This window comes from Heteronotia binoei, chromosome 1 (genome assembly GCF_032191835.1).
Source record: "Heteronotia binoei isolate CCM8104 ecotype False Entrance Well chromosome 1, APGP_CSIRO_Hbin_v1, whole genome shotgun sequence".
NCBI classification, from domain to species: domain Eukaryota; kingdom Metazoa; phylum Chordata; class Lepidosauria; order Squamata; family Gekkonidae; genus Heteronotia; species Heteronotia binoei.
Genome location: NC_083223.1, coordinates 127,673,720 through 127,688,469, shown reverse-complemented (window position 1 = coordinate 127,688,469; position 14,750 = coordinate 127,673,720). Strand labels below are relative to the sequence as shown.

General features: G+C 42.3%; 1 protein-coding gene across 3 annotated transcripts in view; it reads right to left on the bottom strand.

The window, feature by feature from the left end:
• Positions 1 to 14,750, bottom strand: part of UTRN (utrophin) — a 640,548-nt gene that overhangs the window by 227,692 nt on the left and 398,106 nt on the right. For all 3 annotated transcript variants that reach the window (XM_060240558.1, XM_060240540.1, XM_060240548.1), the window contains one exon: positions 647 to 819. In XM_060240558.1, the coding sequence (XP_060096541.1) occupies positions 647 to 819 (173 nt within the window). The remainder of the gene's footprint in view (positions 1 to 646; positions 820 to 14,750) is intronic.

Here is a 14,750-nt window from a genome sequence, read left to right as displayed (position 1 = left end):
CTCCATTTGCAGCACTTGAAGGAAAATGCCCCAAATAAAGATTTACAGAGGTTATACATCTCATGGTCAATGAAGTCACGAATTTAAATAAATACATGATTTCTGAGTGTAAGTGTAACCCCCTTGCAGGTGAGGAATCAGTAGGAAGGAAGTGTAGAAGACTGAAATGACCCATCCACTCTCACATTGTGCATTAGTAGGGGGGCTGGATTGAATATCATAGAATTGGAAGGTACCTCTGGGACCTCTAGGCAACCCCCTGAACAAAGCAGGAACTTCACAAATACCTCCCCCACACACATACATCCCCAGTGATCCCTGCTCCATGCCCAGAAGATGGCAAAAGCCTCCAGGATCCCTGGCTAAACTGGTCTGGAGAATATTAATGTATCCTTTGTCTCAATGCCATTCTACACACTGCATGGTAGCAAATATGTAAGCAACATATTTAGTATCCTACAAGCAACAAAGACCAGCAGCTAATCTACACTCCTTGATCCATGTACCTGTGCGGCAACATGAAACAAGTTACACTTTGATGTTTACACATAAAATGCTTTGTATGTTCAGGTTAAGATTTCAATTTACTAATGTTTATTAATATTACTAATAACATTATTAATATTTTACTCATATTATATCTTACCTGATGCTGGCAGACTTTGCTCTCAAGTCATTCCAACGCTGGTTCATGTCATCAATACGATGCTGTAGCAGTGCAGCCTCTTCAGTGTTTCCCAAGGCTTTTACCATCTTCTGCCTATTTCCATCAATGCTTTTGAAAATATCATTGTGAGCATCAATTTCAGCCTGGATGTCCTAGAAAAACAAAAGCAAACATTATGCCCCATTGCGTTGGTCCTGTATCAAAACTGAAGCTAATTTTAAAATATTTAACTTCCCCCTTCTCCAAATCCTTCCTTCAGGGGTGTCGAACTCATTTGTTATAAAGGCCGGATCTGAGATAAATGAGACCTTGTCAGGCAGGGTCATGTGTGTCATAAAATGCAATACCGGGTAGCAGAGATATAAACTCTATAAAGGACACAAACACAATTAAAGATTTTTTTAAAACTTAAAATAAAATATGCTTAAAGCATTACCACTTTTGCCCCTTGTGGAGGTGCACACATTGTTGCTGCACACCACCTCTTTCACCTGCCGAGGACCCAAAGGTGAAGGGGGTGGCAGGGCATTTCTCCGCCACTTGAAGGCTGCCTTCATTTGCAAAGGCAGGCAGCCTCAGAGCGGTGCATATGTCACCACCGCCTCTCTTACCTGCCTGGGATGCAGGCAGACACCCAGTGCTAGGGCCTTGGGCACACCAGGCCAGCACCTGCCCCATGCCCCCCACACACACCTGCCCTGCTGCCACACTCTCACCCATGGGGAGAGCAGGCAATGTGACATGGATGGAGGGCTGGGCAGGCTCCAGGTGAGCCAGGCCTGTGCAGTGTGCTCTTGGAGGCAATACAGCACCTCCAAGAGCACACTGCGGAGGCGTTCTCCTCTAAGTCATGCTCAGAGAAGCCTCACCTATAACCCACCCGGCTGCTTTCAGCTTGAAGGCAAGAGCAGCCAGGCAGGGCGTGTTCTTCTCCAAGCTGGGCTTCCCTTGCAAGGAGGAGAGCACATGCCAATGCGCCTCTGAGCAGTGCACCTAGCGACTTCCTGAATCAGTGCTCTAACAAGCAAACCATGAGACTTCGGGGAGGAGTTTGAAAAACCAGAGGGAAAGTTCTACAATTACAATCTTAGATCTGGATGTTCAGGAAAACTTCTGTTCAAAAGTAAAGTGAGGGGCAACTCCCGGGTGAAACTGTTTTTGATGCCCATTTAACAAACTGAGTGTAGAGGAGATTGGAAAATGCAAAGCAAGACAGAAGTGAAGATGATATGCAATGTAGATGATCACTTTAAAATGAGCACTTAGAGAGGATCTTCGGCCAAGTGTAGGAACAGCCAAATGTAGGGACAGCCTAAGAGAGAGACAGACAGACAGACAGAGAATGAGAGGAATGAATAAAGTGAGAGTTATGTAAAAGTTTGGAAGAAAGGAATATAATAAAGGGAAAGGAAGGAAGGGAGACAGAGAATTACAGGAAGACAGGCAAGCAGGCAGGAAGGTAGGCAGCCATTAGAAGCTTACCTTTCACCCCCTCCCACTTGCAGGTGGGGGGGAGCAAAAGGGAACCTTCAAATGGCTTCCTGCCTCTTAAAGCAAGCAGCCCCCTTTAGCCTAATTTGAATAGAAAGTGAAGATTATTTGCAGGTGGAAAGGGGACTTGAGTATAGAGACTATAGAATATAGAGAGTCTGTTTCTGTTGCTGAACTTCCCCCTCTCCCTGTTGTGATGGAACATTCCTTTTCTGTCTGTTGAAGAGATTTAACTGTTTTCTGCCAGAGTTTGCTTCAGTGTATACAGTTATGATGTTGAATGTTACTCAAGCAAGTAAGTCTGCCACATGATATTAGTTCACACTGGATTCAACCACAGACTGCTATACATGAAGAGGTGGAATACTGCCCCATAAGGAGGAGTTTCTGGCATATTTATAAATAGAATATATATACACCTCACCTTCTGAACAGTAGGAGCAGGGGTGTGTGTACTGGGTGAGTGCAACTTTGGTAGGGAGTGTTAGTTGGAGGCGGCAAAATGGTGGCAGCATTGTTTGGGGGGGGGGGGGATGGACTGAGGGGAGGCAGTAGTGATCAGTAAGGCTCCAGGAAAACCTCTCAGCAGAGAACTGTCTCCCTCAGACATCAGAAGGTGACTAGTGGGGGTTTGGCCTGACAGGGCCAGCAGTAGGCGAGTCACAAAGATGCTACCCAATGACAGAGGAGTGGTGACAGAGTGCAAGGCCACTCCTGTGGTAGCCACAACTTCCAATAAAAATTGAGGGATGAGCCAACACATTAGGCTTTTATTATATCTACGATATAATACATGTATATGTAAACAAATATGGATAAGTATGTATACTGAAAAGCATAAGGTACATATCCACTACCAATCCTCCAAAATAATGTGTAGATAAAATAAAGGTGACAATATTACAATTATATTTTTTAAGATGTAATTTTATTTGGTAGATGGTCAAATAGCAGAGAAGACCAGAGTAGAACAGGTTCTCAAGATTCCCAAACTTGTTGAGCCTGTGAGAACTTTTAGAATTCTGAGAACAGAGAATGTGCACCACCACATAATGGCTGCTATGAAAGGCTGAGGCCAATCAGAAAAAGGCTGCAATAGGGTTCTGTGGTCAATCACAAAAGGTCAAGAAGCTGTAAGCCAACTATTCTCCTACTATGAAGCACACTGTTTCTGGGTCCTCCAGCTCCAGTGAGGTGGAAGAAAGATAGAAAGGGCTATTTTATTTTAGAGAAGCACATGGGCACACCAGAAAACTGTCTGTGGATATCATGGTGGCAACAAGTACCAGGTTGAGGATCCCGGAGCTAGATGGAGCCCTCAAACACAATCTTGCCTTTGATAGCCCTCATACCACATTATTTTTCAAATTGTAAGATTTCACGGTTCAATGTTATATCTCCTGGTTTATGTACACTATATGTAATCGCACATATTTGTGTGTGATGTGCAACACAGAAGTATAAATGGCTCCATAATAATGCACCCTTTCCTGCTAAATGGTGCAAAATTTACACTACAGCATGCCACTCCCAGAATCCGAGCCACTTTTTGGGGGGTGGGGGGGTGGAAGAATGCACCTTGAGAAGACAGGCATTTAAGAAGTTAACCACCCCAGTTTTATCAAATAAAAAAAAAAGGAAAAAGAAAAACATTTATTTTTTTCACACGTGAAACAAACAACACTACCCTACTGGGAGAAAAATCCAGAGATGCTTCCCAGCATATAGGGAAGAATATTTAAGTAGATAAATACAAGTCTAGAGAAAAGTCATGGGAATATACTGTGTGTCTCTATGTGATTAATCAGTGACGATTATTACAGGAACTTTGTGGTACTGCAAACACAATCTTCCTTTTGTGGAAGCAAATTCAACAAGTCCAGAATCCCTTGAAGATCTTATTCTTTTAAATTCTATTCAGCATGTTCCCTGTTATCCCAAGCGAGCTTTTACACAGTGGCCCATGAGGATATCATTGCATTTACAAACGGCTGTTAAAGACATGGCAGGCTTTTTTTTTTTCTACTCCTGTTCATTTACAGTACTATAAAATGCATAATTACCCTTGTTAGAGGAAAGAAAACAGATGCACAGACGAACATATCTCTGGGAAAATACGGCATGCTTCATCAAAGGCCTATACGGAAATAAAACTTGAAATTGTTTGTTCCTTCAGATTCTGGGGGGGGGAGGGGTACAAACAAGTATTTCACATTGCAATCCAATGCAGTGTTACTCTAGCTTAAATTCAATTAAATCAGTGGTTTAGAATGGCTTAGAGCAGGGATATCAAACATGCGGGCCACATCTGGCCCACCCTGGGCTCAAATTCATCCCCCAAGCAACTTCCTTCTCCTGCTGGTATCTCCATGATTACTGCCTCTCTGCATATCAAACCTAATCCAATCAAGCCTGCTATTATCATTCACCTGCTAATGCCATTTGACATCTGAAATAACCTTTATAAAGTTCATATCTCTGGTACCTCATGTTACATTTTATTGACGCATGGCCCAGCCCAACAAAATGACATTTATGTTGGATCCGATCGTAACAAATGAGTTTAACACCTCTGGTTTAGAGTGGTCTACAATGTATTTATTAATTTATTTAAGACTAGTAATAAGGCCCATTGTGAAGAAAAATACAATGGGCTCTAGAAAGAAGCTCTGAGTGCCCCCCCACCCTTGCTGTCTTCTACCGACTCAAGTGAAGGCATGCACTTCCCCCCATACCCGAAGGGGAGCTGGTGTCTGTCATCTGGAGAGCAGTTGTAATTCTGAATGATTTCCAGCCCTCACCTGCAGATTGGCAACAGTGGTTCCCCAGGAGGAAATAGTATTGTATCTGTCTGTGGTCTCATCCCTCCTCAAACCCCACCCCTTAAATCTCCAGGAATTTCCTAACCTGAAGTTGGCAACTATATCTCCTTCCCTTTATCAGTCCCTCTTTCAGCTTTCCATTGCCTTCCCCCTTCCTGCAGTTTCTATATAGAAAAAGGACAATCTTTCTTCACACTGGTGGTGGTGGTGGGGAGACCAAAGCAGCTTACATCATTCTCCTCTTCGCATTTTGATCTGCACAACCTTGTAAGTTAGGTTAGGCTGAAAGTCTGTGACTGGCCCAAGATCACCCAGTCAGCTTCCACAGCAAAAACCTGGGTCTGGCAAACCCCACTCTGAAGCCCCCGTCCCAGTTCACTTACCTCCTCACCCTTGCTGTCTTCCCATCTTCCTCCCCCCCCATCACACACACACATATGCGCATGTATGTCCCTGTATTTGTGGTGGCTCAAAGTCCTGAAACAGGTCCAGAATGCCAAGAAAGAAGAATAATTGGGGGGGGGGATGCAGGGGAGCATGACAGCGGTCACACAGAAACTGAAGCACATCATTCCTTTTGTTTGCAGTGCATTGTTGCCACTTTTTCCTGTCATATCCAGCCTTGTGGTGTTTAGTATCAGTGTGAGCTTGGGGCATGATTATTATTATTATTTTGGCCTGGCCTGGTTGTGTTATAGAGTATGCACCTCAAGGCAGTTATTTTCTGTAGGGGAATTTAACTAATTTCAGTTTTGCATCTTCTCCCCCCCTACCTGCAGCCTCTACCTAGTAAAAGTACAGTCTTTCTCCACAATGGGGACCAAAGCAGGAAGGAAGCAACCTCAGCAGGGTATGACACAGCCCTCACCTGGAGATTGGCAACAATGGTTCTCCTGACAGAAATGTCTAGTTTTGACCCATTGTGAAGAAATACAATGGGCTCTAGAAAGAAACTCTGGGTGAGTGCCCCCCACCCTTGATGTCTTCTACCCACCCAAGCAGGTACGCAAAAAGGAATAAGGGATTTGTGTGCGTGCAAGGGGAGCATGATGATAGTCACACAGACAATGAAGTACATCAGGTGTGGCCAATGGTAGCTCTCCAGATGTTTTTTGCCTACAACTCCCATCAGCCCCAGTCAGCATGGCCAATGGCTGGGGCTGATGGGAGTTGTAGGCAAAAAACATCTGTAGCGCTACTGTTGGCCACCCCTGAAGTACATAATTCCTTTTGTTTGCAGTGCATTGTTGCCACCTTTTCCTGTCATATCCAGCCTTGTGTTTAGCATCAGTATGAGCTTGTGGCTTTTTTTTTGGCCTGGCCTGGTTGTGTTATAGAGTATGCACCTCAAGGTACGTATTTTCTGTAGGGGATTTTATCTGATTTCAGTTTTCCATCTTCTCCACCCTCCCTACAGCACCTACTTAGTAAAAGTGCAGTCTTTTTCCACAATGGCAACAAAAGCAGGAAGCAAGAGACCTCAGCAGGATATAATGACACAGCCCTCATCTGGAGAATGGCAACAATGGTTCTCCAGGAAGAAATGGCTAATTTTGAGAGTGGATTCTATACTATGGTACCTGTCTGAGGTCCTAACCTTTCTCGCTCCCCTCCAGGCCCCACCCACCAAATCTCCAGGAATTTCCCAACCTGGAGTTGGCAACTGCTAAGTCACACTGTCTGTCATGGGGGGGGGGGCACTGCTGCTGAACAGGAGCAAGCAGCAGGGCCTAGTTAAGTCATGCCATCCGGGTGGCATCAAGTTACCCAGAGGGTGCTGCCAGGCCTAGGGTAGCCAACCTCCAGGTGGAGCCTGAAGATCTCCTGGGATCAGAACTGAATTCCAGACAACAGATTTCTCTCCCCATCCTGGAGAAAATGACTGTGGACTGTATGCTATTAAGCATGTGAGGCACTATATTCTCTGAAGAACATAGGAAAAAAATATGTTTCATCGCTGAGCAAGGAGTTCTTACCAATGGTAAGGAGGAAGAGTCTGGTTTTTGTCAGATTTTATAATTTTTATTGTTTTTAACAACAAAAAGAAGCATAAGCATAGATACAGAAAAAAAGTACAAATATATCAGTTATAATTCTACCTCCAAATAAAATATCCAATTCGTTCTATCTGCAAGCATAGAGTTCTCCATATATTTTACCATCTTTATCTTTCATTATAAAACATTTTTACTAAACTATTATTTGCAATACAAATCTAAACAATTCTTCTTCAACACAGATAAGTATAATCAAGTCAGAGCAATCTCAATATGGAACTGGCTGATTTGGCTTAACCATGTTGAAAACACAGACTAGTTTGTTAGTTTAACAATATCCTCACTAACATAAACACAAAAAATTCATATCTTTATCCTTAAGAAGCTTAAAGAAAAATACAATATAGTATTTTGTCTACCTCAATATAAACAGTTTCTCCTGGGAGGCATACTAAAAACAAATCTGCCAGTTTACATAATAACTGTGCTGTCTGCCCTTTTAACAATTAATCCAACTCTTATATAACCCTATTGGTCTAGGAAATACAACTTATTATAACCCAAAAATAAAAATCACATGCCCGTTCTTATTGAGAGTTCCATACCCAACTACCCACAAAGAAAGACATTTCAAGAAACCCTTCTTGCTAAAAAGAAATCTGTTTCCTGATTTATAACTAATATGCACTTTCTCTCTCCTTAATACAGCCTGAGAACAATATCTTTATCCTTAACAGGCTAGAAATAGAGCACAATAATTTATCTATTATAGACAATTTCTTCAACAAACATATTAGAAGGAGATACACTAATTTACAAAATAATTATGATGTCTACCTTCTTAACAATTATAGATTAACTTGTAGGATTACCCATATCAATAACAAACATAAAAAGTTAATATCATTATCTGTTAAAGACAAGTTCACCAATTTATCAAATAATTATGCCGTCTGCCTTCTGAAAAACTGATCTAGATTAACTATTTTTATATAAAATTCTTTTCAAAGACTTTTTAGTCCTTTAGCTTTTATATCCATATTATTTTAGACAAGACAACTTATTATAGCCCCCCCCAAAAAAGAAAAAAGAATCTCACTTAGCCTTCTAATATCACGTATCAGATTTTCTTACAAAGTCCATATTCAACTATCCACAGAGAGAGATCTAGTTCAGGAGGCTCTTCTTTCTGAAAGATTTCCACATCATGATTTTCTGGTTAAAATGCACCTTCTTACTTCTTAATGCAGTCATCCCTCTCGAAGAAAGTGAGAAAAATTTCACAGCCTTTGTTCTTCTCGACATAACTTCAGTCAGTCTCCATTTCCAGTCTTCTTTTTAAATTACGCCATAGGGTTTCATTTTGATTTTCTTTTGTTCTTTTCCCAACGAGTCACTCTCCCATTTCAATTCCACAGATGTCACCAGGTTCTCTTTAGCACTCTGCTCATGTAGATTTGAGATTTCGCTAGCTTTCAGCACAAAAGCTCCCATTTGTTTCTTAACCAATTCTGTCAATAAACCAAGATCTTGCCTCAGAGAATTCAAACTGCTTAAAATATCTTTTTTGTGAAAAATTTCACTTAGCAAAGCCATTTTTCTCTGTCAGCAAACTCAGTCCATTAATCTAGGTTGAAAAGTAGCTCAAAGTCCCAGATCGTCCTTCCCAATCTCCTCCAACTGAAGTTTTGAGTGTTAGAGTATGAATTTAAATCAGATGACAAGGAGAAATCCCTCTAACAAGTATCTCATTTTGTTCAGACCGGATTGCAGCCAAATAATAATCTCTTTAACAAATATCCAATTATAATCCAGGTCAATTTAAGTATCCATATCAGGTTAATTCAAATTGTTCCAAAAAGCATCCCAGTGCCTATCAAACTTCAACCCTTCCTCCCTACACCATTGTCTCATCCACGTATTGAGACTAATTTGTGCCTGTCTCTCCTGCCCTGCATGTGGAACAGGTAGTATTTCTGAGAAGGCTATCTTGGAGGTCCTGGCCTTGAGTCTCCTGCCTAGCAGCCTAAATTTTTCCTTCAGGACCTCACGACTGCATTTCCCCACATCGTTGGTGCTGACATGTACCACAACTACTGGCTCCTCCCCAGCACTGTCAATCAGCCTATCTACAACATGCATAATGTCCACTACCTTCGAAACAGGCAGGCAAGTCATCATACAGTCAGTACGCGGTTTTGCCACTCAGTTGTCTACTTGCCTAAGGATCTAATCACCAACTACCAAGAGCCCCCCCCCCCTTGCCCGCCCAATGATGGTTCTTTGGCGTGAAAGGATACTTGTTCACCTACTGAAGAAGAGGTTCCTTCTGAGGGCATATTCCTCTTATTCTCAGCACGGTGCCCTGTTCCCTCTCAATCCTCATGCTCACTAGCAGCAGCAGGGCTACCATTTTCAGGGTGGGACACATCTAACACATCCCTGAGAGTCTTCTCTGAGTGCCTATCTGACTGTCTCTGCTTCTCCAGGTCAGCCACCTCGGCCTCAAGGATGTGAACTCATTCCCTGAGGACCAAGAGCTCCTTGTATTGAGCACACACCCAAGACTTCTATCCAGTGGGCAGATAGTCATACATGTGACAGTGCAATACACTGGATTGTCCCCATCCCCCTGCTGGCATTCTGCCTTCATATCTGTTTTTAAAATATATATATCCCCCCTTTAACACCTTTTGTGTTTATGTGGCTCTCCTTGTGGGAAATCTACTTACTTTATTGGGAACACAAAGAAACTAGGGTCCCTGGTCCTTTCTGGGCTTCTTACAGAGCCCCCAGGCTAGGAGCCACAGGCCAAGAGCCCTTTAGCTCTTGCCCTCTGGCGAGCTGCAGCCTTATAAATGCAAAGAGGGTGGGGTCAGCAGTCAGCCCCAGGCAACACATACTCTCAAAGAGCAACAATCAGCTACAATCACCCACAGTCTACTCAAAACAAAAGAACAGCAGTTCCCCAAAACCACACAAACTCAGACTCTCAGCAACTTCCCCCAGATGTTTAGAAAAGGCAATTAAGAAGGCAAACACTCACCCTTGCATCAGCACACCTTTCCTGCTCTCTCCCAGAGCTCAACTGTGCTCAGCCTCTGGCAAGGTGCAGCCTTATAAATGCAAAGAGGGTGGAGCCAGTAGTCAGTCCCAGGCAACACAGTCACTCCCAGTAGGCATCAATTGCCTGCTGCAATCACCTACAGCTCACTCAAAACAAACAAACATCAGTTCCCCAGGAACCACACAAACTCAGACTCTCCCCTGCCATAGAGCAACAACCAACTGATCCCCCCCAGCTGTTAAGAAAAAGCAGGAAAAAAAGGCAAACACTCACCCTTTCAGCAGCACACCTTTCCCGCTCTCTCCCAGAGCTCAAGTGAGCTCAGTATAGAACTTTTTAATGCCATCATGCTTCATCATGATGGACTGCTTGCATGAGCACGTTTATGCTAATTTGACAAGGCAAAAGGGGGTGGGTGGGAAGGGCTAGTGACATCGGTGAGTAATGAAGATTCCATTTCTACTTTCTTCCATGCTGCTTGCTACAGTGGAAGGATGTTCTCACATCCCCTTGTGGAAACAGCCCAAATAACACTGATTTATAGTAAGCGGCGTAACCAAAAGGATTTTTCAAAATGATGGCTTGCCAAAGAGACTGAAATAGATGTTTCTTCTTCATGAAAGGCATTATAAAGTAAATAAGTAAATCTCCCCCTCAAAAGATTAATTCTTAACACTGTTCCTGCAAAAGTAGAGTAGAAATTAGCAACTGCTCCTATTATAAGTTGCCAGGGTTCCCTATGAGTAGGAGCAGAGCCTATGGACTAGTGTTAATGTATGTGCTGCAGGTCTCGGTTCACTCCCTGGTCTCTCCTAGTCTCTGGTACTAGGAAGCATCATTCTCTACTTGAGACCCTGATACAGTTGCTGCTAATTGGAAAAAAATATTAACCTAGACAGTATGCTGCTCAGATTTGAAGTATAACAGCCTGATATTGAGGCATAGTCTTCATTTTTACTGTCTTTCCACCTCATTGGAATCATTCAGGTAGGAAACAAATCTCTCAACTCATAAACTGCCCAAGGAATCATTGATGTTCTTTTAGTCCTTTCATATTCCACCCTTTAGGTCATAAACCTTTGTGCAAGGATTTACTGATCTTTTGGTTTTGTACCTTGGTTCAAGACTGACTTATTAAATAAGTAAATTAATTGCTACTTCTTGGGGATGGTGGGTCAGTGGTAGAGCATCTGCTTGGGAAGGAGAAGGTTCAATCCCTGGCATCTCCAAAAAAGGGTCCAGGCAAATAGGTGTGAAAAACCTCAGCTTGAGACCCTGGAGAGCCGCTGCCAGTCTGAGAAGACAATACTGACTTTGATGGACCAAGGGTCTGATTCAGTATAAGGCAGCTTCATATGTTCATATGTTCTTTTACAAAGCTCAAAGCAACAACAATTTAATTTGTTTCACAAATTATCCTCATTCTCAGGAACACGTGCGCACACAAAACAGTTTGTGCTATCAAATCCCAGTTTAATTCACTAAGTAAATAAGGTGCTCAGTGCCCAAAAGAATCTGGACCTGTTTAATAAAAATGTAAATAGCTTAAACACATCTATATGCAATAGGAAAGGCAAAGGCATCAAACGAAACATTCATGCCTGAGAATTTTCTTTATTAGAACAAAAATGTGGCAGATATGCAACTTGAAAGCATTACCTTCTGTGGGAATCTCCTCCAGGTAACAGTCAAAAACTTGCCAAAGCTATTTGAACTGTTGACCTTTTTATTTACAACCAAAAGTGTAAAACTCTTTTTGGTAGCAACTGATAGCTTGATCAACTACAATCAAACAGATCTACTTCTTCCAGACAGAAGAAATCAGGGGCATCTCCATTTGATCAAAGTGAACAGGGCTCACTGTCATTGATAAAGCACCTTGCACTCTGTAGGGCAGGCCAAACAGTTAACAGCATTTTGAATCCAGGGGTTATGTAAACTACCTGCTATAAATCAGCTACAATTTTACCTATGTGTCAAATTACAGATTTCAGGGTAGCAAGGGGAAGAGTATATTAATGGCCTACTTTCCCCCTACAAATTGGGTTGGAGGGACCTGCTGCAGAAAGTGGGGGGAAATTATAGAAATGGCCACAAAACCCTCAATTCAAACACTTTGCTAGTCTCAAAAAGAACCCTGATTTTTAAAATAATTTCCTCATATCTTGGCCCTGTTAATAAGCAGGCAGGGTTAGGATGGTTGGCAAGAAGATAAAGCCTGTGATAGGAGACAGCTGGGATCCTCCCAGGGGAAGAATCTGAGCAGACATGAGAACATGTGGCTGTGAGGGAGTCTTGAAGGAAGAAGGCAAGGAGAGAGGGGAGAATTGGGATGCCAGAGAAATGAGTTGCCCTTCCACAGAGAGAGATACCTAATACTCTACTCACTCACTGTCAGCAAGAGCAATATAGAGGAAGGCAGAACCTTCAGAACCAGAAGCCCAGCGTCTGATAAAGGGAGCAGGAACGGCAGGGTCTGTCTCATCAGACAGACTTGTTATGGAAAAGGGCAGCATTGGTTGTAAGGGAGTAAACTGTTTGTTGTTACCACTAATTGGTGTGCTATTAAAAAGAGAGGAAGGAGAAGGGGGACAGAGGACATTTGGGCTGCAAACACATGTGAGGCCCCCGGGTCTAGGATCACAAGATTATAAAGATAAATCCAGGTTCTAGTGAAAAGATATTGGTTATCTATTAGGCTTGCCAAACCCAGGTTGGAAAATTCCTGAAGATTTGAGGGGCAGATGGGGTTTGGGGAGGGAAGGCATCTCAGCAGGGTATTATGGCTATGGAGTCTACTGTCAAAATAGCCATTTCCTCCAAGGAAATTGATCATGCAGCCTGGAGGTTTGCAACCATATAATCTATTAGTATGCTGTTTTTAATATAACAAATTTAAGTGAAATAAAGCTGCAGTACTGCAGTCCTAAGCTCTGCTCACGACCTGAGTTCGATCCTGGCAGAAGCTGGGTTCAGGTAGCTGGCTCAAGGTTGACTCAGCCTCCCATCCTTCTGAAGTCGGTAAAATGAGCTTGCTGGGGGGGGGTGTAGATTACTGGGGAAGGCAATGGCAAACCACCCTGTAAAAAGTCTGCCGTGAAAACGTTGTGAAAGCAACATCACTCCAGAGTCAGAAATGAATGGTGCATGCACAGGGGACTACCTTTACCTTTTATGCTTTGATAGGCATGTAACAACCACTCAGGATGGAAAGAATGCTGAATGGGAGGCAAAAACTGAAAGCTGTCAAATCTAACCGTTACTGTTTGGGGAGAGAAAAGGGTCTGATGGCTGAAGGGATCAGAGCGTCTAGAGATCTGTCTCAGGGATAGCATTCTGGTTAAGTGTTTAAGATTGATGAATAGTGATCTTAATTGGGAAGGTGTCTTTACCCTGGAATTATTGTGACTGGAATGTTTGGCTCATTTGATTAACTATTGAAGGTTCCGGCATACGGGATTTAACATAAACATTTGTCAGTCAGAGCTGGAGGTGGCTGTAGGCTCTGAAGGGATTTGGTTAAGTTGTATATAAGCACTTCTATAACAGCTTTTCTCAGAGAATGAAATATCTACCTCAACAGAAGGCTGTGAAGCTACATTGCTGCAGCACCATTCTTGAGAGTTAAATACTTCCAAGCAAATAATAAACAAATTGTACTCCTGCTTCCTGTGTCTCAGTCAAAATTATAAATTTTATATCACTCTTTGCACACACACACACCCCTTTGGCACTATAATCAGCCTAGGTTGTATTATTTTAATACACAGTAAATGGTAATTTTTCTGTCAAAAATAATTCCCAAAATATAGGGCCCATCACACCACTGTGATACCCCAGCTCATTCAACATTTCCTTGCAGGACTTAGTTTCCAGACCCCTCACCATCCTCTGGACAAATTCCAGCTTGTCTATATTCTTCTTAAATCGTGGTGCCCAAAATTGAACACAATACTCTAGGTTAGGTCTAAGCAGAGCAGAGTAAAGCTATACCATTACTGGACACTATGGTTCTATTGATATTATATTGGCCTTTTTAGCTACTGCATCACACTGCTGACTCATGTTCAATGTAAGATGTTGTAAGCTACTTGAGAATACCAGTCAAAATGGAAGATACAAATAAGCTGAAGATAAAACCTCTTATGAAACTGATGGTTCAGTGTCAAATCCAAGCAGAAATTACATTGTTCGGGGGGGGGGGGGGAGTTGCAGCCTCAAGATGGAAAACTGGACTTGCCAAAATAATTTGAGTTGAATACTTTGTAATTAAATGATTGCATTCTTTTTGGGAGAGATTTGCCAACAAAGCCTATCCTTTGCCTGCAGATCTAATCTTCAAAGACAATTTACAGAGGTGTGAAAACTTTTTAAATTGCTTAAATAAAGGATTTGTTTTTGTTGATGTTGGTAACACATGGTAGTTCTTGTCTTTGGCAATAGAATCAGCAACAAATCATCATACCGCATCATAAATTTGCTAATATAGTGTTAGACATGCAGCACTAGGAATGAGGAAAGCAAAAGAACATCCCACTTGCGTGTAATACGACTCCACATGGATGGACAATTCAAGTTTCTGAAAACACCATCTGGCTTTTGCATAATTGCAGCAGTGATGCCCTTATGATTCTTTCCTTAGGAGATTTAGCACCAACATTACAAAATTAGAAGGCAATTTAGTATCCCAGATATCCAAAATAATT